The sequence below is a fragment of the Lepidothrix coronata genome, unplaced genomic scaffold, assembly GCF_001604755.1.
Source record: "Lepidothrix coronata isolate B3197 unplaced genomic scaffold, Lepidothrix_coronata-1.0 Scaffold39, whole genome shotgun sequence".
Taxonomy (NCBI): Eukaryota; Metazoa; Chordata; class Aves; order Passeriformes; family Pipridae; genus Lepidothrix; species Lepidothrix coronata.
Window position 1 is genome coordinate 3,722,608 of NW_016690219.1, and position 25,154 is coordinate 3,747,761.

At 40.2% G+C, this 25,154-nt stretch overlaps 1 protein-coding gene across 1 annotated transcript; it reads right to left on the reverse strand.

The window, feature by feature from the left end:
• Positions 1-488: 488 nt before the first annotated feature.
• Positions 489-20,329, reverse strand: OPN5 (opsin 5). The gene is made up of 6 exons (XM_017813009.1): positions 20,170-20,329; positions 12,704-12,823; positions 8,315-8,485; positions 4,288-4,622; positions 1,919-2,154; positions 489-637 (listed from the first exon to the last, which is right to left on the reverse strand). The coding sequence occupies exons 1-6, from the start codon at positions 20,297-20,299 to the stop codon at positions 574-576; spliced, it is 1,056 nt and encodes a 351-aa protein (XP_017668498.1). The 5' UTR covers positions 20,300-20,329; the 3' UTR covers positions 489-573.
• Between the last annotated feature and the right edge of the window lie 4,825 nt (positions 20,330-25,154).

Sequence of the window (25,154 nt, forward strand, 5' to 3'; positions counted from 1 at the left end):
GGACTGAAGTCAAAGTGGGTTTAAGAAAGCTGGTAGCCAAATTATTTGGAGAGTTACTCACCAGGAAGAATCAGGGCAAATGTGTCCCCACTGTGTAATTCAGAGCCCTGATAAGTGAAGCTCTGATTCAGATTTGTCCCCTAAGGAATCCTTTCTCTCATGCTCCAGTTCTCCAGTGACTGCAGTAGGAATTTAGGGAGATTAGCTTTGGCAAACTAAAACTGGCCTTTATGAATACTTTCCTCCCCATGAGGAAAATTATATATCATCCAAGCTATCACTTCTGTTAGTCATAAAAAGAAAAGAAAAAAAAAGGCATTTTATAGCATCTGAAGTGAATACAAATTTTTTATAAAAACAAAATTTCTCTATTTCTTCTTCCTCTGAGTACTCAAAATATTTTCCCAGCCTTAATCCCACTATTTTGGTCAAGATGGAAAGAACTACATTGTACTGAGGACTAGGGAGTAAAATAAAACTGTCACCATGTTTTAATTAATTTACAGAAAGAGGAGCTTGAGCCAGTAGAGTTGTTTGTCATCAGGTTTTCATTTTCTGTATTGAAATGAGCCTTCACGCTTCCAGCTGGGTTTCGTTCATCACCATCGAGTCTCTGTGTGCAGATATGGTGTATGTCCTGTGGGACGGAGAAGGGGCAATGATCATTTTGTTCATACCAAGCTGGAAATTAAGTTCCTCATTCTGGGAAGTGGTTTCTCCAGATCATTTCGTTCACTGCACAGGCCTAGGAAAGCCAACTTGCATTCAGCATCAGGGACTAGGTGAAACCTCCTTCAGAGGGATAACTTGGAGGTTAAACACGAATCCAGCCACCAAAGATTCACTGAAGGCTACTTTGGATTTGTCTCTCACTTGACTAAAACTGTAGAAGGGTTTTTAGTAAACTATAAACATTTAAAACATGTTTATACTCTATATGTTCTGCAGACGAAGTAAATCTGAGTGCAAGATTATGGAATGATCTGCTGTGAGAAGCTGTGGAAGCTCAAGATGTTGACTCATTCTGAGCAACATGTCAAAAAATGCTGGAAGTGATAAGGGAATAATATGAATGATAAAGTTGTCCTTCATGCCCCTAATAAGTACATGCTGAGGCACATATGTTTTAGGCCTTTGAAGAAAATTACTGGAATTCTAATGTTTCGCAGTCACTTATATGGGGTATGGCATTGGTGGCCTTTGTGTCAGTCTACACTGCCAGATTAACACACATCATTTTCTCATTGTTCAGTCACAGAAGTAAGGTACTTGTCTGGGGTAATGCAGAATTAGAAGCACTTTTCCTCCAAGTGCATAATTAGTGTTTTCAGGAACTCCACTGGTGTTCATCATAAATTTTGACTGAAAGTTGTAAATAGAAAGGAGCTTTCTTATGCGACCTTATTATACTTTGATTTGTTGAGTTTGGGCTTGGTTTTTTCGTGTGAATGTTACCTACAGGGTGATTAAGGAACTATTGTCTCTCCCTGCTGATTCTGTAGCTGAAAGACATAGTATTAACAGGTTAATTATGTAAGGAATTAGCACAATTCTCTTCCATTTACTTCACTGGCAATAGAGGTCATCAACACCTTCTGGAGGAAAATCGTATGATGACACGAAAGAAAAGGAACAAGAAGACAGGCTCGATCCCAAAACCACTAAAAGCAGTGGGTCTTTTTTCCAAACTATGTTAATGGAGTTGCAGCTGGATCTAAAAGTAAGGACTGTCTCCTTGCTTCTCTTTATACATCTAGAGCCACTTCACAAATTCCCATGGCAAGAAATACCCCAAATAAGTCATGGTTAAAAACAAGAAATAAGCTTCATAGAGCTGTGATCCTTGGTAGATCTTAGTTTGGTATTTTTTGGAATGTTGTGTAATTAAAGGCATCCTACTTTTCAAAGAAGAAATTACCTTGATTTCTTCAAAGAGTTCTTCGCTTTCAGTTCTCCTGACCGGCAACAGGCAAATTTACAATCTATGACCTGGTAAATAATTGGGTTGTACATGGCTGCTGACTTTGCAAGCAGTGTTGGTACCACTGAAAACTGAATGGGAACTGAATCCGGCTGTCCAAAGGCTGACCAGACTGAGACGACGGCGTAGGGGATCCAGGCAATGAGGAACCCTGCGCAGATCAACATTGCCACCTTGTGAGAGGAGAAAAGAGAGGAGGAGGGTTATCCAGCACAGAGAGACACTGGAAGCACGGCACAGAGCAGGGCAGAACGCAAGGGAACATGACACTGAATGGAAAAGAAAAATGATGACTTGCTTCAGGTAAATTTTCAATATGAAGAAAATCTGTCACACATCTTTATCTAGTGCCTGTTTTTCTTTCACCTGACACAGAGTAGTTAATGAGTCTGTTATCACAGACCTTTAAAAATGCCATAAAGTCTGGCTAAAGATGAGGAAACTTAATGAGATCTCAGAAAATTATAATCATTTGACACTGGATTTAAATTATTTAAGGAGGAGAGTCCTTTCAAAACACAGAATCTCTTTTTTTTTTTTTTAGGATAACTTACAGATAATATCAGAGCTGCGAAAAAGATCTTCTGAAAATTGAGAATATAATTAAAACTGACAATGCTAGTACAATGTTTAGTTATCTTTCTTCTAAGACATATCATGGATTTGTACTCCATTAAGATATGTAGATAGTCTAAAAAAGCATATTTCCAGCAAATGTTTCAGTTCTGATAACATGTTCCCAGTAAATTAGTAAAGGACTTCCTTATAATACGAGAAAATGTAACTATAAGAAAGTTTAGTATAAATGTGAAATAAAGTGTTTGGGGCTAAAATTGGAGATTTATATACTCTACCTGAACCAGTCTGTCTGCACTCAGTCACAGCCTGGTATAGTTTAAGATGACATCATGCAATAATACATTCTGAAGAACATCTGCCATTATACTGCTGCCATTGACAGGCTGTTGCTGCATCCAGACTGGGAGTAGTACAAGTGCACTCATTTGGAATAAGGCAATTAGCAGGATTAGGAAAAAAAAATCACCAAAAAGCAAAAGGATTTTGGATGTTGCATAATCTTTTCTGTACTTTTTTTTGTTGTCTGTCACTGAAGGAAGTGATGTGCATGTGAGCCAAGGGTCTCAAACACAGCCTTTTTGTTATAAATTGTGCTCTGGAGTCAAATGGGTTATAAGGGAGACTCATTTTCCATATTTATATTTATCCCAACATTATGTTCCCCACTGTGGGTCCAAGACAGGAGGGACAACTACTAGTGCTTCAACTCAGATCACATTGAAGTTTTATGCGATCCCTCCAATATGGCAAAAATAAATCTGCAGCCTCAAATCAAAAGTTTGCATTGTTCTTCAAAGGAAATTTGCTGAATAACCACAAGAAAGTACTGTATTGAAACACCCCTTTGAAAGGCAAGTACAGCTGCACCAGCTGTATTGGCAGCACTGGCTGTACAGGTACCGGCTGAGATTCTCCAATATGTTTAGACATATTGTCCCTTATTGTTCTATGTTATATAATTTTCAGTTTCACTCACAAAAAAAATGCAATAAAATTTGATCAACCAAGCAAAAGTTGCTGCTTGTCTCTCTCTTGGCATGGCTTACAGAGGCTGGTGAATTTTTTACAGCTAAGGAATCTCGGTTTGCTCAACACAAGTCTTTATTTTGAGAGATTTGCTGGCACAATAACCAGTATCAAGGCTCATGGCTGTCACCATTGCCAAAGAGAAAATAGATTCAATCTTAAGGAAAAACAGGATATGGTCTAAGATGCAAAATTAATCTTAGTACTTCAGTGTATTTTTATCACAGGGCTGAACTCAAATGATAAATTATTTGCATAAAAACAATTGCAATGTCACAGGACTGATTTTAGTTTATATCTTCATTAACAGAGGAACGTAAACTGTCTGAAAGTTTTATTTCCCTGCTACAAAATCTGCTCCTTATCTGTTTTCTGTTATAATTTCTGTGCACCTCGAACACCTTAAATTAATCTTTACAACTGTTCCTGAAAGCAAAGGGTGCTTTATGGTGGGGAACAAGGACACAGGGAGATGATATGACTTGTAAGGTCACACAGGAAAGCTGTGACAGAGCTTCAGAGTGAACCATGATCTCAGGGACTTGAGTGCTCTAATCACAGAATTATGTTTCCACTCCTGTGTTTCCCATCTTGACAGCAACAAAGGAGAAAGCTACAAGAACCACCTTCAAGGCATCATCCTATTGTCTCCAAACCTGCTTCTGTGACACAACAAATCAAACCGAGGTAAATGCTCCTACCTTGGTCAGCTTCATTTCGAGTATGTGGCTGTTCTGAATCCTGGTATCGTAGTGAGCGACTTCTTTGGTGGAGGATTTGACTTTCAAAATTATTTTGACATAGGAAAACACAATCACCGCAGTTGGGAGCAGGAGGCAGAAGAAAAGAATGCTGAGAACAAAAACCTGTCCAGCCACCGAAGCCTGTGCCAGCCACCAGTCCAGAGTGCAGGAGGTTCCAAATGGCTCAGGGGCGTAGCTCCCCACCCCAGCAAAAGGCACCGTAGCCCAGAACATGGCATAGGCCCAGATTATTGCCAGACAGACAAATGCATGATGTCTCTTCAGCCAGGTACCTGCAAGATAATTCCAGAGTTACAAGCTCATGCCCAGATGTATCTGGCACGATTGAACATGCCATGTCACATGGAAGTGTTCAATGCCAGGTTAGATGTAACTCTGAGCAATCTGGTCTAGTGGAAGCTGTCCTGCAGGGGGGTGGAACTGGATAGTCTTTAAGGTCCCTTCAACCCAAACCATTCTATTCTTCTATGATTCTATAAAGTACGAGTTTGGTCAACTGTTTTACAACAACTCTGTAGTGTTAATCTTGCCTCTTTTCAGGTATCATTAGTGATCCTGAGCAAGGCCCTCCAGCTCGTGTTGTGCCTCATTGTCTTAGTTTGAAAAAGGCTTTTTCCCTGCAGTGGGAAAGTGGTTAACTCTAGGGGTGGTGTTCTTGGTGTTGAGCCAATCAGAGTGCCCCTGCAAAATTAGCATATTACACAGACCTAAAGAGAAGCTGTTTGGCAGAGAGAATTGGAGCCATGAGGTAACTGAGGGGAGCCCCGAGTTTGGGGGTGCCCCTGGGCACCCAGTAGCCCTGGTACTATGGCCAGGGCTACAACATTCCCTCACCGTTTTCCCCCCTGTGAGTGGGGGAGGCAGCAGCAGTGATCGTGAAGCAGAGCAGAAAGAATTCCAGGCAGAGGAGAGAGAAACTTCAAGCAGTCTCACTGCCACCTCCCCTGCCATGGCGGGGGGAGAGGGCGACTGGGGCTGAGACTGGAGAGAGAGACAAACTGAGAGCTCGGAGGTGCCCCTGCTGAGGTTTGGACCAGGGCAGCCAAAAACCAAAGGACGAGGAATGCAGGGGATGGCCCCTCCTGCCACCTGGCAGCCCAGCTGATGCTACAGCTGAGACAGAGAGAAGCCAAATCAAGCAGGTTCAAAGTGGAGAAGTCCCTAAATCTTACTTCCTGGGGGGAACCTTCACAAAGCAGGAGAAAAGGACTCAAAAGCTTTGACTCCCTGTAGCTCACGATGCAGACCTGGTGCAGCAAGTGTTCCCTCGCAGTCCAGGAGGAGCCCTCGGCAGAGGCTGAGCAGCTGGTGGGGATGCAGAAGACCCCTCCTGCCCTGAAGGTTCTTCTGGACTGATATGGGAGGGCCCCAGGGGTGGTAGAAATTGTGTTAATACTGTGTATTTATTTGCTTCTTAGTTTCTACAGGTTTTATTTTGTTAGTAATAAATTTTGACATAACTCCCCCATGCTGAGTTTGTTGCCTGTCTGAAAACTTCTCTCAACATTTTAGCAGATTTGTGGGGGTTTGAAAAATTGGTTTTGAGGCTCAAACCACGACACTCATGAAGAGAAATGCACACTCATATGAAAGACTCCACCTAACTTAATTTTAGATCTTTGCTTTAAGTTGTGATGATTTACAACTGAGAAGACTCCAAACCAAAACAATCCAAGCAACCAGTCCAGCAACAGTTGTGAGAATCTTGTCCAATAATTTTGGAAATTGCTTTGTGGTCTCTAACAGTGTATTCATGGTGTGTGATCAGATGAGATAGAGGTTCAACCTACATGAAGGACTAAGACTTTAATTCAGCTTTTCATTACTCAGTATGAAGGCTCACCCACAGCAACTGTACATTGTAACTTACATTATTTCCTATTCTTTCTGTCATGTATTACCTGGCTAAAGTTCAATCTCAGGACAGTTCTCAACATAAATTATTAAACTAAGTGACTTTAAAAAAAGGCTTTACAGAGGGAATGAGATATGCAAGACATATTTTTACCTTGTCATTCTTTTCCAGTATAGAAAATCACCATGAGTGTCCTGTCAGAAGTATCCATAGCAGGTGTTTTCGTGTATCCTTGCCCATTTTTTTAATTAAGCCTAATTTTATTAAATGCATGTCTGGAGCTGTGGAGTGTGGAATATTGTCTTTCTGCTCATCTTGCATACAGCTCTAATCCATGTGGAAAAAGCTTTGGTTTACAAGCTTTCTATCATCACCTATATTCAACATTTTGGATTTGGATAGAACAAGTAAAAATGTGTAATTTTTTCCGAAACTCGAAATATGGTGTAATGATCCTTTAACTTCGGAAGCTCCAAACTGCTTGCAGTCCCTGACTCACAGAAGAGTTTTCACTCACTTCACACCAACATTGGGGAGCTTTCTGCTGGATTTCAGGATCAAAGCAAAGAAGCACCTGTAATTTGAATGTGACCAGTTTCCCTTCACAGCTGATTTTACGTTTCCAGATCACTGGAAGGAAAATGAACACTGCCTGACAAATTATGTATTCCTGTATGATGGCTGAGAGACAGAAAGGTGGTTTGTTGGGCTCAGGGGTGGAAAAACAGAGCAACAACAGAATGAGTATTAAAAGAGTGACATTATTTTTGCAGCTATTGTCAAACCACAGCAACTTAGTACCAAAAAAAAAGATGTAGGTAAAAAACATGTGCACCAGGTTCCTGATGACTGATTTGGTCATTATACAGATAATGTCTAATTTAACCTCCTAGATTGAGCATTATGTTTATTGGTCTCCATCCTTTTGTATGGACAACCATGATCAGAGTCCTTGAGCATAAAGGTTTTGAAGTGTTCTGTTCCCAGGGAACTCAGATGCAATGCTGAATACCAGAGCTGGTGGCATGAATGCAGCCAGGCATGAAATATTCACTTCAGTTCACCAAGTCTGTGGAAAATTGTCCATGATTTGGGTTGCCACTGAATTATTTTGATAAGACTTCTATAGGAAGAACTGAAATCCTGCTTAATGTGAATGGTGTACCTAGAACTCTGCTAAGGAGACCTGCCCTGCACTCCCACTTAAGGAAAAAGTATGGGCATGCCAGGATCTATGATAGCACAGGATCTACATGATAGCATGTCTTAGCACAGTACCACAGACTTTAACTGGTTACACAGACTGGTTTACTTACACTTTCTAGCTGTAGACATTCCTTATAACTTAACCTTACATGACTGACATTTTATGTCATTATAAAGAAATCTGTTGTGTACCCCTCAAGTCACTTGGGCAAGGTGTTTCTTATATGTAAAGACACCTTGAGTATTCCCTGTATTTTAATGGGAATTTAGTCCTTTCCAAAGCAGGAAGAACATCTTTTCTAAACTGTGACAATTTCTTTTAAGTGGAAAGAATGAAGCATATCACACATCATATTCAGGACATACAAATATCGATGGATATGATGGTAACAGCTTTCATTGCTAAATTCATTTCATCCTGTCAGGTTCCATCTCCATATTAGAGAGATGATATCACATTATGAATTATTGCCCATCCAAATCTCTTAGATGTTTTAAATAGCTTACCACATATCTTAGAGGAATTTAGGCATCTAATAGGGAATATTTTTATTTATTGGTCCATAAGATCTTGAAATATGTGCAATACTTGCATCTGCTAATGTTAATTAGCCTTGATACATAAAATGGTTTATCTGTGATGGATTACGAAAACTCATGGCTTAAGCAGACAGCAGAGAGACAACAGTGAAGATGTTATGTCCAGTAAAAAAAATTTAACTGGGATTACTTGGATCATGAAAATGTGTTTCTCTTATCTATGTATTCTCCTCTATATTTTACAAAAGCATTCGGAAGAGCTTAAATGTGATTTCAGTGTAGTAAACTATAGCACTTCATATGATTCCTCTGTAGTCATAGATAATATAGTTATCTCTATATATAGATATAGAGTTGTCTTACCATAGGACAAGTGGCAGATTTTTAGGTACCTGTCCAGGCTGACAGCTGTCATGGTAATAAGACTCCCACAGCCAAAGAAGAAACCAGCCCATCCATACCAGCGGCAGCCTATCCATCCAAACATCCAGCGGTGACAGAAGAAGGAGATGATACTGAAAGGTTTGCCTACAACTTCAAAAAAGGAGAAGAGAGTGTCAGTTGACTGATAAGCCCCATCATCGATAAAACCACCCTTTTTCAGAAAGGCAAACCCTCTCCTTTGGACAAAACTTCAATGTCAAGAGGAGGCTTCAGGCACAGTAGATGCGAGGACTTAAAGCGGAAGGAGGGTAAATTTGGATGAGATATTAGAAAGAAATTCTCTATTGTGAGGGTGGTGAGGCGCTGGCATGGGTTGCCCAGAGAAGCTGTGGATGCTCCATCCCTGGAAGTGTTCAAGGCCAGGTTGAATGAGGCTTAGAGCAGCCTGGTCTAGCGAAGGTGTTGCTGCCCATTTGGGGGGTTTGGAACCAAATGATCTTTAAGGTCCCTTCCAACCCAAAGTGTTCTGTGATTCTATGGCTCATGTGCCCTCCATCCACAAGACTGAGCCTAAGACAGCTCTAGCTACATCCCATAGCATCAACACTGTGGTAGGATGAGCCAAGCCTGCAGAATTGCTGGAAATAGGTGCTATGCTATAGCCAGAGGAAACAGAAGTAAACCAGTATTCTGGTACCCACCATGGGCAAGTTCTTCCCGTTATGAAAACTTCAGAATATGTTAAGTCCACATGTAAACACATGTCAGTATCCAAACAGTACAGGTGATGGGTGAGTCTGGGCTTGAAATAGGCACAGATCTAATCTACATCCCTAGGATTGTCCACTGAGTGTCTTGAAGCACAAGATAAAGAAATTTGCCTTCAAAAAGGACTTTTACAAACCTGACAGGGCCCAACAATAGGATACATAGTGAAGTGTTAGATGGGAAGGAAAGATTCTGCTATGGTTGAGCTGCAGAAGTAGTTAAGGATACATAAGGCCCAACAATAGGATACATAGTGAAGTGTTAGATGAGAAGGAAAGATTCTGCTATGGTTGAGCTGCAGAAGTAGTTTCAGCTCCTGTCCATGCCACACATTTCCTTGGTGCCTCTCAACAAGCCACCTGGTCACAGACATCAAAACCTTCTAAGTTTCCCCCAAAAGAGGGGAAATATATAACATACAATATTTTTGAGGCTCTGTCTTAGTGGCACTTCAGCTCATTCCTCCATTTGTAAAACTGAGGGGTGCATTATGGAAGAAGTGAAGCTGAGACAAATGTTGTTCCATTCTCACATTAAATCAGATTTACCTTATTCATATTCTTTGTAAGCATTGTAAAAATAAGAAAGTTTGAAATTTGTCATTTTCTAGTTAGAAAATTACCACTACCTTCTGATTATTAATATTTTATTTTTTTTTTGGTCAAAAACCAGACAAAGAAAGAAAACAACGTTAATGGAACAGAAAACTCAAAAATTTATAATCTAGGAACATCAGCATATTTTCCAAATCCTTCATTTCTAATTACAAGACTGACCTGAAATGCTCCCAGGCCTGAACAGTTCAACTGCAATATTCAAACAGCATTAAATATTGAACTCCACATTCCTGTGACTGTATTCCTTCCTCCACAGGAGTAGCCAGAGCACCTCAAGGATTTGAAAACATCTCAGCTGCCCTGGGCTAATTTCCCTGGCTGAACCACAGTGTCTGTAATGTCATAGCAGCTCAGTGAATTGGTTTATAAAGAGGGTCTTGCAAACTGTAATTCCCACAAGGTAACCTGTTCATAGAAGTGAAGATAAAAGTCTCTATTATGTTGAAGTGATCTGCAGGAAAATATTTTGAATTGTTCCCAAAAATATTCCATTTTGCATCAAACTGGACATAAAACTAAACATTCTGTTTTCAGTATTAGCAGAAAATTAAAACATTTCTACCAAAACCAAATATTGCATAAAATGGCCTTTGCTCCATCTTTATGCCAAAAACATCATGATTGAAAACCCATCAAAACCAGATTTATTTTTAAACAAAGTATTTTGAGATTATTTTCCTTTAGCCTAAGCCTGTAAGGAAAGTTCTGCCTGAGCCTGAAAGTTGTGCTTGGGTCAATGTATGATGTGCTTTTCTCTGAGCAGAATAAATGTACTTCTAATTTTTCAAGCAAAAGCTGACCTCAGTGATTAAGTTTCAAGAAAAACATTAAATATGGCAAGGTCTAGGACATATGCTGAGAGTCAGCAACTTTACTCACGCAAATGATTGCCAGCTTTAAAGGCCAACACATTTATTTGCACAAAATCAAATTTCTCTTCAGCAGCAGGACTCGGAGCAGCTCAGAGCACGGTGTCAGTGCAAAAAGAGCCCGATGCAGCTTTGAACGAGGGGCTGGTGCCACCCTGTGGAAATCTGCAGGAAACAGGGCCATGGCTGAACTCGTTTCTTGAACGAGGTGCCAAGATAAGTGTGTGAAATGTGAAGATCCTGGGGAAAAAAATCCCATCTTCATTCCAATCAGTCCAGCAGATTGAATACATCACATTTCTCAGGTGAACATCATCAGTTAGCAAAAAAACATTAGAGAAGGAAGAAAAAACCACATGGCTGTGCCAATCACAATTATTTTTAATTCCAAAACTTAAACACACGGATAGATTGAGATTCCTCATGGAAGAAAGCAAGGTGACCAGGTAGTATGGTGTTGACACACCTTAAGAGAGAAGCTGTCAGCCCTCATGCTAAGAAGGCTCCCAAACTAGCTGTAATTTGCATGGTTGAGACCTACAGTTTGTGTGGTTAGGAGATACCTATTAAACTCATCAAATTATAGAATGGTTTGTCTTGCAGGAGTTCTTAAAGATCAAATAGTTCCAATCCCCCTGTCATGGATAGGGTTACCTCCCACTAGACCAGGCTGCTCAGAGCCCCATCCAACCCACCCTTGAATACTTCAGGGATGGAGTATCCACAGCTTCTCTGGGCAACATTCAAAATATATAGCTAGAGAAATTCTCCTGAAGAACTCCCTATCATTGGAGTGACTATCATAAGAGTCAAACATGAGATTTATAATGTAAGACAGACACAAAGGAAATGGGAGTATCACAGAAGAGTAAAAAAACATTTTGTTTTTTTCTCCTTAACTTCTAAATGTTGAAAGATGGAAATAGTGACTCCACGGCAGAAATGCCAAAGAAATCTTGGGATTTTTCTGTGTGGTAGCAATGATATTTGTACTAACATCTTTCTTCTACTGAATTTGTATTTCCTTCAGAAATCCATGTTTACTGATCCAAACCCCTGGAATTTGCAGGGGTGAGCAAATCCTTAGCCTTGTGCCATGAGAGCATAACAGGCATCAGTCAGGGGAGACTGGGAGCCACCATTTCATATTGTTCAGTGCTATTTTGGGCATTTGCATGAGAGCAGAAGCATTTGGCAGAGATGAGGGCAGGAAAACGGTGCACTGCAGCTGAGGGCAGGGCTCCCAGTGTAAACAACACACAGGGGACAGATGACTTTGGGAGCATGGGAATATATTGCCATTTATATTGCACGGGGGAGATCCCATGATCAGATGGGTCTTTATACATATTGGAGTGCCTGCCATCCAAAATATCCTTTTCTAAAGGACATCCTGCCCTTCTCCTGCATCTGCACATAGCCATGAGCAGCTGAGTGAGAGACTCATGTCAACAGCCAAAACAACAATCTCCAGAGGCTCTTGACTCTGCAACTCTGTATAAACTTTTCCAAAGCTCTCTCCTTCCGTGCCAGGACATCCAGACTGTGGGGTTGAAATAAAAATCCTCCCAGTTGGCTGCTGTTGCTCTTACTCTACAGATTGACACAAATGCTTATTTTTCTGATCCAGGTATAAAGGAGGGTGGTAACTAGAGAGAAAACTATTAGCTTTGGTAGGCTGGTGACTACTACCTTTTACAATTATTTGGCCAAACATGTATTTTTGAGGCACTTGGATCCCTTCTATTGCATCCTACAGCAAGAAAACATAGTTTTCTGCGCCTGTAATACTGAGCTATTTTGTGGTTATTGTGCCAGGGTGCACATGGAAACTGTTTTTGGAGACGTTGCCCAGTGCTGGGATGAACAGGTGTTTTGCCTGATTGATAAAATCAACCTTATTTTTTCCTCTGTACTGTTAATTTCTTCCCATCAAGTTGTTCAGGAATGTTGTTTTCCATCCTTCCATGTTATTTATATGCAAATAAGAGAGCAGAAATATCAGTAGCAAAAGGCCTTTGGGGCTCCCTTGACTTTCGGAGGAATGCCTCTTGCTGCTGCCAGAAAGAATGGTGGGATAGTAAAAATGAGTGAAAACAAAGACATGAAATTACCTGAAATGCCCAGATCACACACTGCTAAATTAACAGTCATTATCTCAGCAGGTCTCAACTTCTTTTTTCGCTTTGAGGACATAAAAATAACATACCCATTTCCCAAGGTTGAAAGGATCCCTGTAATAATGAAAAACAGAATAACAATCAGATTAGAAGCCTCCTCAAAAACAGCAATACCCCATCTTCCCTGTGAAATTCCTTGATATTTTCAGCCTAAATCTGTGGTCCTAAGGCTGGACATTTTACTCTGAAACATGGTCATCTCATTGTCATTATGCAGCTCATAGAGGCATCAGCTACAGACACCTCCCTCCCTCAGCAAATACTATTTTCCCCTCTGCAGCAGAGCATTGCCTTCACCACCTGAGTCTGCACAACTGTGACTGAATGCTCTCAATAGAAATCCCATAATTCCTCTGTTATTGTCAATCCCATTTTTTCTCACAAACATTTATACGGTCAAAAGAATGAAATTCAGCTCTCTGCAACCATAAGGACTCCTGTGTGACCAATCTTAAATTTATTATATATTGTAAGCAGAGGCAGAGGGATGTAAATTAAGATATTAATACAAAATCTTAAATTTTACAATAAAATAATTTCTATAATCAGAAAGAAAAATAATAAAATTAATCTGATTAATCTGATTTTCACTTCCAGGTGGAATTCAGTGCATGAGCAGGGACCCATTTCTTGTTGGCTGACATCTTTTTTTCCATATCACCACCTAAGCAACCACAGAGAACCACACTGCAAGTGGTTGATCACCCATGGAAGTAATCACACCGGTACCAAAAACTGTAGGGTTTCCATTTCCCATAAAGAAAAATGTTTCTTCACTAACTCAGGTTTGAGTTTAAGCTCAGCATGAGGGTTTTGCTGAGGAAACACAGGACAGCACACACAACATCCCTTTCATGAAGCAAGAATCACACCCAAAGGTGGAAAACCCAAAGGGACCTTTGCCCATAGAGCCTCACACCAGAGCAGAGGAGACAAGTAAGAAGGAGGGAAACACAGAAGAAAAGACTGAAGAGCAAAGAATGACAGAAACCCCAACCTGCTGCGCTGACATTGTCTCACCAAAGGGACCTACAATGGCAACGAGGAAGATTTTGGACAGTTCAGCTCAGAGAAGCGCGAGAAAAGGTGTTCTCCTTAAGTACTTTATGTTTGTCATCTTTGTTTCTCCCTACGTAAACAATAATTAAATGTTAAGTTTTGGGGGTTGGAAGTTTGGGGATTGGAATTGGATGATCATTAAAGTCCCTTCCAACACAAACCATTCTTTAATTCTATGATTCTAAATTAAATTCCCCTCAATGAGTCTGTTTGCCACTTCAGTAACTGGGGATGGATCTCCCTGTCTTTACCTCCACCCTGGCTTCATCTCCACTGTTTTTTCTCTGCCTGTTTCCTCCCTGTCCCACTGTGAGGGTCATTCTGGGTGCTTGGCTACCAGCTGAGGCCCACTCACCACACTACTTCAAAGAAGTCATAAATACGCCAACTTTCCTCTGTTGATGAGGCAGCAAAGTCACTTTTTGTGATGTCTTCGTACACATGGCTCTGCTGGGGCAAACTCATCTGTATTCTATGTTTCTAAAAGACCCCAGCAGCCCTCCAAGCCTCCCAGCAACTCTGACCTCTCCAAATACTGCACCTTTGAATACCACATAATTTTCATCAGAATCTTCTGTCAGGCCAGACCTCAGGAATTGAAGCTCAGTAATTTAATTATTTAGTAATTAATTGGGTAATTCAGTAATTAATAGGCCAGTATTTAAATGGGTATTTAATTATTTACCGTGGCCCATCAATGGAACAATCCCCTTGCAAGGGTGCCATGTCCTCAAAAAATTGAGAAGCCCAACCTGGGAACATCCATGAGGCAGAGAGAAAAATGGTTCTCAGAGGCTAAAATCAGGTTGCTTACCAAGACATATAACCAAGACATGTAACCATAAAGCCAAGAGTTTACCAAACTCAGGACAAAAATACATTGATTTTTAATATTTTGGTATTAAATGCAACACTAATTGGACCCTCTTCTTATTTTTATATTGACAGTATTGTTTTCTAGATTATTTTAAAAAAAACAGACAGGACAGAACCTGGCTTACTATTGATCTTAACTTTTTGCAGTAAATTTGATTTAGCCTTGGTGAATTAAATTTAAAGAACAGTCTACTCTTGTGGCTCTACAAATTTAATCTGAATTATAAGCAGAAAGAAGTATTCATATGAATTATTTTCTTCCTTGCAGCTAAGTCAATGAATCTCAATGTCGTGAGAATTTTTTTATGTATTTTAATCCTTTTCTCTCTTAGTGCCATTTTTCTCTCTGGTGATATTTTAGATAACTAGAGTGTCAGCATCCAATTTGAAATACTTTTTGAAAGCACTTGACATTTTCCTGAATCTTTTTCAACTGACTGGCAGTCTAGAGAGACATCTCCATCAGGCAAGCCTCTAAAGCAACTGCTAATTATTAATACCAATGTTCCAGAGAGTCCCAGCCCACTGACCTCCTAATCCTGCGTCTGGAAAGGGTCCAGTGATTAATTTATGTCTATACTTTCATTGACAATTGCTTATCTGAGTTCTTTTTTAACTCCTCAGTGATCAAAACTTTATAATCTCCTAGAGGAGCATCTAATGCTCCATTTCCCCTTCTATTAAATGATTTTCCTAGCAGTTAGCTGGAGACCTTGCTGGTGCAATCTCCAGGTCTGGTAGTTTGGAAACAGGGGGAAAAGGCTCTTCAGTTATAAAATAAAGGCTCTTTTCCAGGAGTGAACAGTTCAGGGCAAACAGTCCATGGCACTGCAGCACTATTACATATATACAAAGAGCCAACTAAAAAAGTGACACCTGCAGAGAAAGAGCCAGGCTGAGATACACAACCTGCAGCAAGAGGGGAAAGTGTTTAAAAGTAGTAAACTAAAGAAATAAGCTTCCGTTCCTCCAACTGACAGCAGTACTAAACCACCACAGAAAATGAAAAAAAAAAAAAAGCAAAAATGATAGTTCAGGATTTTGTTTTCAATTAAGCTGTTTCATAACATGCTGAGGAAGCATGCAGCAACAGTTTGCAAATCAATAGTTAGTTGCCACAGGGTTTCAGAGGAGCTGGCAGCCAGCAGGCCTCCACTCAGTAGTTTGTCACCCTGCCTGGCCATACAGAGAATCAATCAAGCCAGTGATGAAAAAGCTGGCGGGGGAAGTGACGAAGTAAAAAGAGTTGGATTCTCAAAACCACATGCATAGTTTGATTTATTTTTTTTTCTAGACAATTAAAAAAACTACACATGGAAATGAATTAATCAGGAAAAAGGATCATGTGCTCACAAAGAATTTAGCACAGATTGGTCAAGACCCCTGATTTTCTTCAAAGACAAAAAAATAGTTCTTATTCTATTTCAAATTGCAATACTTCAGCTGTAGAGCCAGTCTGACCTTAAAGCTCTGCCAAGTTGCCTGATAGCATCGCAGCCTTGTTCAGCCACAGTGCAGCTTCTTTCCCTTTTTGAAAGAAATTTTAAACTCATTTGCACCTTACACACCTCAAGGGCAAAAAGATGTGCAATAGCAGTCCTGGCTTCCCACCTCCTGGCTTGCCTCTCACTGCTATCAGGATGTCCACACAGGCCATCCTCAAGAGGGGCCACAATTTTCTTGGAAGGGATCTGCAAAGGAGTCGGGAACACAGTTCAGTGCTGCCACTGAACTGAACTGAAGGTGACAAGTTCAGTCTGAACCACAAGTTATAACAAAAAACACAGACACATAATTGTAGGATCATTCAGATTGGAAAAGACCTCCAAGATCATCACGTCCAATGTCTACTTGTTTTCTAAACACTTCCAGGGTTGATGATTCCACCATTTCGCTGGGCAGCCTATTCCATCTGCTGAACCACTTTTTCAGTGAAGATATTTTTCCTAATATCTAATCCAAACCTCCCCTGGTGCAATTTGAATCCATTTCCTCTTATCCTATCACTTGTTGGGGAAAGAGACCAACCCCTACCTGACTACAACATCCTTTCATCGTGGAGAGTGATAAGGTCTCTCCTGAGCCTCCTTTTCTCCATACCCTCATTGGTTACAGGAACTGAATGCTCCAGCTTGGTATTCTATCTTCTTTAGATTACACACACAATTTATAAAGTAAAATCTGCAACACTGCAAAGTTACCCCAAGGCACAGCTATGCACAAGAGCTATTAGAGCACAGAGATTTTGCTTACTGTTTTGGACACTTGGGAGCTGTGATTAACTGTAAAGCTGCCAATTAAAGCAAATTTGCAGCCTTAGCAATCTTGCAGTGTGCAATTTGATGTCAGTGAATAGCTTCATAGAGGTAAGCTTCCTTCTCCACTATCTACCACCCAAAAACTTTACAGAGCAGTGCTTTATGTCCCAACATAGATGTGGATGCTTTGAATTGCCAGAAATCAGCTTAATGGAAAAGGAAATCTGAGTTGTTTGTTGTTTTGGTTTTTTTGCAGTAAGTAAAAAAAGCTACTCAGAGATGTATCTGGGAACAATGATGATGAATTTCCTTCTAAGTTCTCAAGCCCAAGATATTACTAAGATGTTGCTATCCACCTAAACATGAGTGGGTACTGAAATCTGGATCTGCACAGCAGGAGGTGCTAATGGTGGCATCCCCAAGGCACTACACTAAATCAGCCTTGTGAGCTACAGCTCACATGAGAAGAATCAATCCAAGCCAAGCTTTATTTTTTTTTTTTAAGAAAAATGTGCTTAAAGGCTACTTTGCCCCATCTATTCACAAACACAGAAGACCTGGCATTGGTCCTTCCACCGGTTTTGTTTAATTTCCTCTCTTAGTGGCTGAGCCATAAGGTGAAATTGTGCTTTACTGGTAAAAACTATCACACTCTCCTTCACACAAATCCCTACGAAAGGGTGGAAAGGGAGGAGGGGGAGTGGAGGGTTCTGCACTTCTCTTGGCCTTTGGCCACTTCATGTGCATTAACTGTATGATATACAATGTCTAAAACATTGCTGTGCTGGTCTAGAAATGGTCTAGTTGCTGAAATGGCTGAGGTCACAACTGAGCAGCAGCTTGGTGCTTAAAAATAGTGCAATGATTGCTAAAAGGAATTAAAAATATCTGTGCCAGGTACCGATGGTGTCTTATTCTACAGATCCAAGTCCAAGGAAGATGCAAATGCAGCATTTACATGCATATGTGAAGACCATAATTCCCTCTAATGAAAGCTGCTACTGGACTGTGTAATGGCCATAAGGGTAAAGTAACTAACCAAGTAAAATGCAATGCAGAACAAGCACATGAAAAATAAGTTAAATTTGGATCTAAGTGTGGGATATGGTGTGTAGAGCCACACACACAGCAGAACTGTGTCTTTAACTTCCCTGACTTGGGCCACTGGATGCAATGAGTCCACCACAGGCTGTCTGATGTCCAGTCCACAACATCAGGAAGGTGGGAATCTTATTGATAAATCCAATATCAAAATGATTATCAGACCTTTTTGAATTATAATTGCAGACTCCTCACACTGCTCATGGAAGGCTTTGCCTTTATGACTGGCTTTTGGCTTTTCACTGGAAACTTTTATTTCCTGTTCCTTGCGTTAATTTGATTACACCCGAGTTTTTCAATATGTTTCATACCTGATGGGGTTTTTTTTTTTTTTTGAACAGGATAAATCTACCCTAAATACAGCAAACATAACAAGGTAACACAGTGTATATTAGAAAGATTCATTGCAGCTACTCAAATACATTTCCTGGGATTAAAGCTAAATTTCCTTAACAGAGTGAATAAAGACCCAAAGTGGGGGTTGTTTTGGACAGTTCAGTGAAGACATCTCTCTGCAGAGCAGCAGGAAAAAACATCTATGTGAAAAGTGAGGATACATAGAAAACAGCGCATGAATACCAAAACCAGCACTGAGAGACAGCTTCACTTGCCACCTCTGCTGCTCTGAATTCTTTTTTCAATAAAGACACAAGCAGGAAAAAAATGATAAATTAGCAGAAGGCATAAGTAGAAGAGAAATGATAAAAATAACTGATACCTTTATTACAGAAAAGATATTAGATTACTTAGATCAGTGGGAGGAAAGGCAATACATGAGAGTAGGAGGGAAGGATGTAAAGTAGTGAATGAGAAACAAATGTAGGAATGACAGATCAATCCTTGTATTTTGTGCAGAACTGGTTGAACAAGTTCTGGTTGAATCAATACTGAAATAAATGTCAAGGAATACGGTACACCCTGTATTCAGACTGGTGTTCAGCTGTTTGAACTGATCTCAGTTTGGTGTAGTTATTTACGTGTCCTTAGCTCAGCTTTAGGAGAAAATCGCTGTGAGAAACTGCATGAACCAAAGCCATAAAACATAACAAAACCTAAATATATAAAGAAGACTAGACTAGACTAGACTAGACTAGACTGGACTAGACTAGACTAGACTAGAATATCCTGAGCTGGAAGGACACACATGGGTCAACGAACTCTGACTCCTGGCCCTGCACAGGACACCCCAACAATCCCATGTGCCTGAGAGCATTGTCCAAACACTTCTTGAATTCTGTCAGGCTTGGTGCTGTGACCACTTCCCTGGGGAGCCTGCTTCAGTACCCAATCACCCTCTGGGTGAAAAACCTTTTCCTAATATCCAACCGAAACCTTCCCTGACACAGCCTCATGCCATTCCCTTGGGAGTTGAGACAAGTACTGACACAAAAAGATGTAACTCCAGCCTTCTCCATAAAGCAAAGAAGGTAAATTATCAATAAGAACGAGCAGTTTATCCTTAGAAGTAATGGAGACCAGAATTTTTCCTGCTGAATGATGACTCCTTGGCATACGAATACTTAAAGCAGAAATCAGTCCCAGCTATCACCTGTGTGCACTAACCAGTACGTAATTGTATTTATTATGCTTGCAAAGTCACTTTGAACATGGTGAAGGACTGCAACACAGAAGGACGGGGAGGGTGCTAGGCAGAAAATATTGTTCAGTATAACGTGTAAAAGAGGACAGATGATGCCAGGAGCTGAGCAAGGTTCAAACAAGCACATCTCAGAATGTTCTCTGCTGCACAGGCATGTGAGAGAGGCTTTGAAAACAGACCACATGGTATAGTGGAAAAAATTCATTTCTGCTCAGAGACAATTAAACCATAAGGTAGTAACTTATCAGTAGAAAAAAAAATACCATTTATTCACTTTTTGCTGGAAGGTTCACTGCCAGTCACTTGTGGCTATCTGGAGCAGCATTGTCTGTTGACACTAACTGTTGACACCATATTTCTAATGCATTTTCTCCTCTACCCCCTAGATTTTTCTTTCTAGTATGAAGAAATATGTAATTACACATCAATGCACAGCAGCTTCTGCTTCCTTTGTGAGAGCTACAAGCAGGCAGTCATATCTCAAAGACCAGTTATAAAATCATTACCAATTACTGTCAAATAAAAGCCAGCTATGATGTCAGCTTCTCTAGAAAGCTTTGATGCAAAAGGGTCTCCCTTCTGGAGATAATGTGGGACATATTCTTCCTGGGAGGAAGTGTTGTGATCTGATGCCATCCCACTCACGTCCAGTTGAGTGTCTGAAAAAAAAAAGAACAGAGTTTGCAATAGATCACATCTGCTGCTGGAAAACACAAAGATATTTTTGTTCATACACAAGATGCATCTTCCCATCCTCATTTCTGCTCTGCCACTTGCCAGGGCATGGCAGGATCCAATTCAAAATTGTGTAAAGCATCCTGCCATGATCTATTTCATGACTTTATCCAAGAACATCGTTATTCACATGGCACCACAGTATAAAAAGGACATTAAGGTATTAAAGAATGTCCAAAGGAGGGCCACAAGGATGGTGAAGGGTCTGGAGGGTAAGCCATATGAGCAGCAGCTGAGGTCACTTGGTCTGTTCAGCCTGGAGAAGAGAAGACTGAGGGGAAACCTCATTGCAGTTACAAATTCCTTGTGAGGGGAGGAGGAGGGGCAGGCACTGATCTCTGCTCTGTGAGGACTACTGACAGGACCCAAGGAAATGGCCCAAAGTTGTGTCAGGGGAGGGTTAGGTTGGATAGTAGGAAAAAGTTCATCACCCAGGGGAAGTTTGGGCACTGGAAAAGGTTCCCTAGGGAAGTCGTCACAGCACCAAGCCTGATGGAGTTCAAGTAGTGTTTGGACAACACTCCCAGGCACATGATGTGACTCTGGGTCCTGTGCAGGGCCAGGCATTGGACTCAATAATCCTGATGGGTCCCCTCCAACTCAGTGTATTCTGTGATCCTGTGGGTCTGTGGCAGTCCCCACAGTAACCCATCTGAGCAGGTACCATTGTATCATGGCTTTCAAGCCAGGTCTTTAGAAGTGCCTTCCCTGAATATCTTAAGGATCTCCCTGTTTCCAGCTTGGTCTAAGAGTGCTCCAAGACTGAGAATCCAGAAAAAATAAGCAAGGCAATCTTTTGTGTCTGATTATCTTCATTGCTCAATGTGTTTAATGTATACTGTACTACTTGTCTTTATCTATACACACAGTTCTCTTAATGCCAAGAGACTGGTAATTACCAGCAAGACAGTCCCAGCAATTTCTTCATATCCTGAGGGACACTATGTCTACAGATGGCAACTCTAAAAATTTTAAAGATAAGTGAAAACTCATATCTATAAATTCTCCTTAGAGTTATTTAGGTGTTGGGTTCCAATGCAAATAGCTTTTCCTGGTTATGGTTATAAACAGCAATTGGCTGCTACAGTCATGAAGAAGCAGCAGAATTATTAAATAATGGACTCATGTAGGAAGGCTTGTTGAGTTTTCTTTCCATTTCCTTTCATGTGGAAATTGGCCACTGAGGTCAAATATACTGATGGAAATAAAGTGAACCCAGACATGGGAGAACTAGAATGTGGCAGACACCTCTGAGGAATATCCCTCCAGGACAACTGAAAAAGTAAAGTGAGGAACCCTTGCATAAGGCAAAAACCTTTCTACCATGCTTGAAACCACACAGTCAGGAGCTTTTTAGGGCATTCAGACCCCTCAGTTCTTCTTGCCAGCACCTGGTGAGAAGGAAAAAAGTATTGCCTTATTTTACCCATTTGCTATCTCTCCTGCATTTTGAAGGCACAGTCTTCTCAATAACAGACCTATGTGGCCTGGTACACCTAAAGCACTCACAACCCTGTTGTCCCTCCAGCTCTGAAAAAAAGATGGTCTAAGGACACCATCTAGTACAAAAGGATGGACTAAATCATGAATCTGGGAAACAAAATAGTCAGAACGATCATCCTCTCCATCCTATCATAGCCACAGGTCTTGATCCAGATTCCACCCGGTCTTTAAAAGAATCCTGATGCTTTCCTATCCCCCAGCTTGCATGATGCCACAACTCTTCTGTGGCTGCAGCATTTGGGTGTCTGAAGTGATGCAAATGGAAAAGCACATCTGGGACCTGTCAGGACAATTTGGGTTTGATACAAATACCAAAGTGTTTAAGGGCATTTTCTTCTTTTGAGCCACACTAGAATCTCCCACTCCAGTCAATATCAGGTGGCTGACAAGGACAGTCGTGTCCAGCTTACAAGAACACAAAAAAGTAGCTTTAAAAAGGAAATTTCAACTCCTGTATATGTTAAGCTTAACCAGAAGTCCTGCCATTATGATTTTAAATTGCCATTAAAGAAAAGGTGCAGGTTTCCCAAACAAATCACGGCCCTGGGACAGGAGGGAGCCCTCTCTGATCCAACTACTCGTGGAAGATTTTGCTGCTCTGGTCAATCTAAGTTTTTTACCTACTTGTAAATGTTAATGTTGTAACAGAGTACTCCTACCTGGTTGCTGAAAAAGAAGTACCTTATTGTAGCTTTAAGCAGAGAGAGCACATTATTTCTTGAAAATTTTCAACAAAAGTAAAGGGAAATTAATGTCAAATTTCCAAAGATACAAAACCTCTCCTCATTATTGTAATAATGACTGATTCTTAATAATAAATTTCAGATATAAGGAGATAAAACCCAACTCTACTTGATTTACACAAAAAATTAACAATGACATGTAATGCAGGGGATTAATACTAGATTATGGCTTTAAAAAATGTTCATCATCCTGATTAGGCAGGAATTGACTGTGTCCCCCAAAATAAAGCTCTATGCAAGAATCAGATCTCACTTTTAGAGCACATAAAACAGAAAAAGATGTAATTAACAAGGTAGAATAATTAATTCTCTCATAATTCCAAGAAAAGCTGTAATCCTAATCAGCATCTAGTGTCTAAATGTTGGGCAAAAACCTATGGAGAGAGATAACTTTTATAATAATAGGCAAACCCTAGCAAATGTAGGGGATGTCCATTTTCCCAGACAAATTATTTCAGGAACCAACATCGGAACTGCTAACTCTGTTGGTTTTATTAATACATGTGCTTTTTAAGGTACCACAGTATTAAATGCCTGGTAAAAGTCATAAATGTTCTGATCCACAGCTCCTGAAAGTTAATTGTCAGTGACAGGTACTATAAAATGTTATTTTAATAGGAATGCCAGTGATCCCTGCTTGTACCAACCCTCATTGCTTGCAAGCTCCTGTGAACTCCTAAAACATATTGGGAAGCTACAAATAGGAAGTGGACTAACCCAGGTTCAAATTACGCCTTCTTCCAGGGGGCTTAGCTAAACATGGGCACATACCGGCAAAATCTGAAGTCCTTCAACTAAATTAGTAAGAAAACAATCACTATGCTTATGTTAGGCAGCTAAAAATAGGTATATTTAGTTTATGTAGCACAGCCAAAGTGGTACGAAGTCGGGAAAGCGTTTTCGTAACTAATGAAGGAAATATTAATACCAACCATTAAAAAAAAATTTAAAAAAAATCTGAAAAACCTAAAGGTATTTAGTATTAGAAAAAGCCTTCTATGTTTCGTAGGAATCACAGAAACTGAACTATTATCAGATGCTGCAGAAATCTTTTGTGAAAGTTACAGTGGCAGCAATGCTTTCATGTGTTTGAAAAGAGAGCACAAGAAATCGTGGACCGCGTACAAGTGTTGTAATTATTTGTAGAAGCACACTAATTTACCGAGTGATAAATGGCAGAATGGAACAAAAGATATCCATGAACCCAGCATCACCTCACAGAAAGTTAGTAGAGCTCATTTTGAAGGACTTAATACAGCTGAAGTGATAACATTATCAACTGTGTTAATTAAGAAAATAATTTTCTGCTCTCTCATGATACGTTAAAAACAATAAGGTTATGAATAATTTTATCTGAGTCAGTAAAAGACAAGAGCTAAAAGGATAAATTAGTACCAACAAGTATTGTTATCTTTTTAAGAGGAAAAAGGGTAATTATCTCTTCCTTCAATTTGTCCAATGACATCTATTTCTCAGAGTCCCCACAGCAAAGTTAGTCATCTGTCAGTGTCTGCTGGATCCCAACTCCTGCTGTCAAGCATCATTTTTATCCTAAACTTCCCCTGTGTATTTTGAGGAGCTCATTTCATAGACACAGGCTATGGAAACAGGGAAAGGTCCCAGTGGGCAGTGAGAGGTAAAAGATATTTTTAATTAAAGCCCTAGTTAGGTGCTTCTATTTCCTTTCAGTTTTAAAGCTATGCAGGAAGACTTACTATGGAACTTTGAAAAACATGCAATAATTTTTAAAAATGTGATGATAAATTCACAGGTAGTTATGTGAGTTTTAGGTGCTCCCTTCCCCTTAAGGGTGGGTTGTCACAGTGCCTGCAGCTACTTTTACGTTAGCAAGCATTGCAGACCCCCAGCAGTGGATCTGCAAAGCAAAACAGGTACTGTTGAGGACTTTTATCTTTCCAAGGCTGTGCACTTTTCAAACACCAGTGCCTGATAAAAAAAAAAAAAAGGGAAAAGAAAAAAAAAAGGAAAAAAAAAGGTAAAAAAGTGAATGAAAAAACAAAACTGTTTTTAATTGAGTCCTTGATTCTGATTAATAAGCATAGATTAAAACCCAAGCTCTCAAAAGATATTTTGGAATATAAGTGCTTCATCTGCTGTGGCAGGCACACTTGGACAAGCTCTGGGAAATGATCCAGTTATCAGGGACTGGTTTGTTCTTGCTGCCTCACAAGACCAAGTGATTCCACATAGCAGTAGGTTTCCAATGTCCAAAGTGTGGGAGCAGAGAGCACTGCACCACAGCCTACCATCTAGCTCATCTACAGACCATCCTTCCAGCACATTCCATGATAAAAGGCCCCCTGTGCCAGTGAAAACAGATTTAAAACCACAACAAAAGAAACCAACCTTCTGCTTCTTAGAAATGGACTCGTGCTTCTATCTGTGCTGCAGACACTCATCTTTAATTAATACGAACAATTCTGCTTTTAAATAATATATTCTTTAAAATGGAACTGTTCAACTCTAGCCAACCTCAGGACATCAAAAAT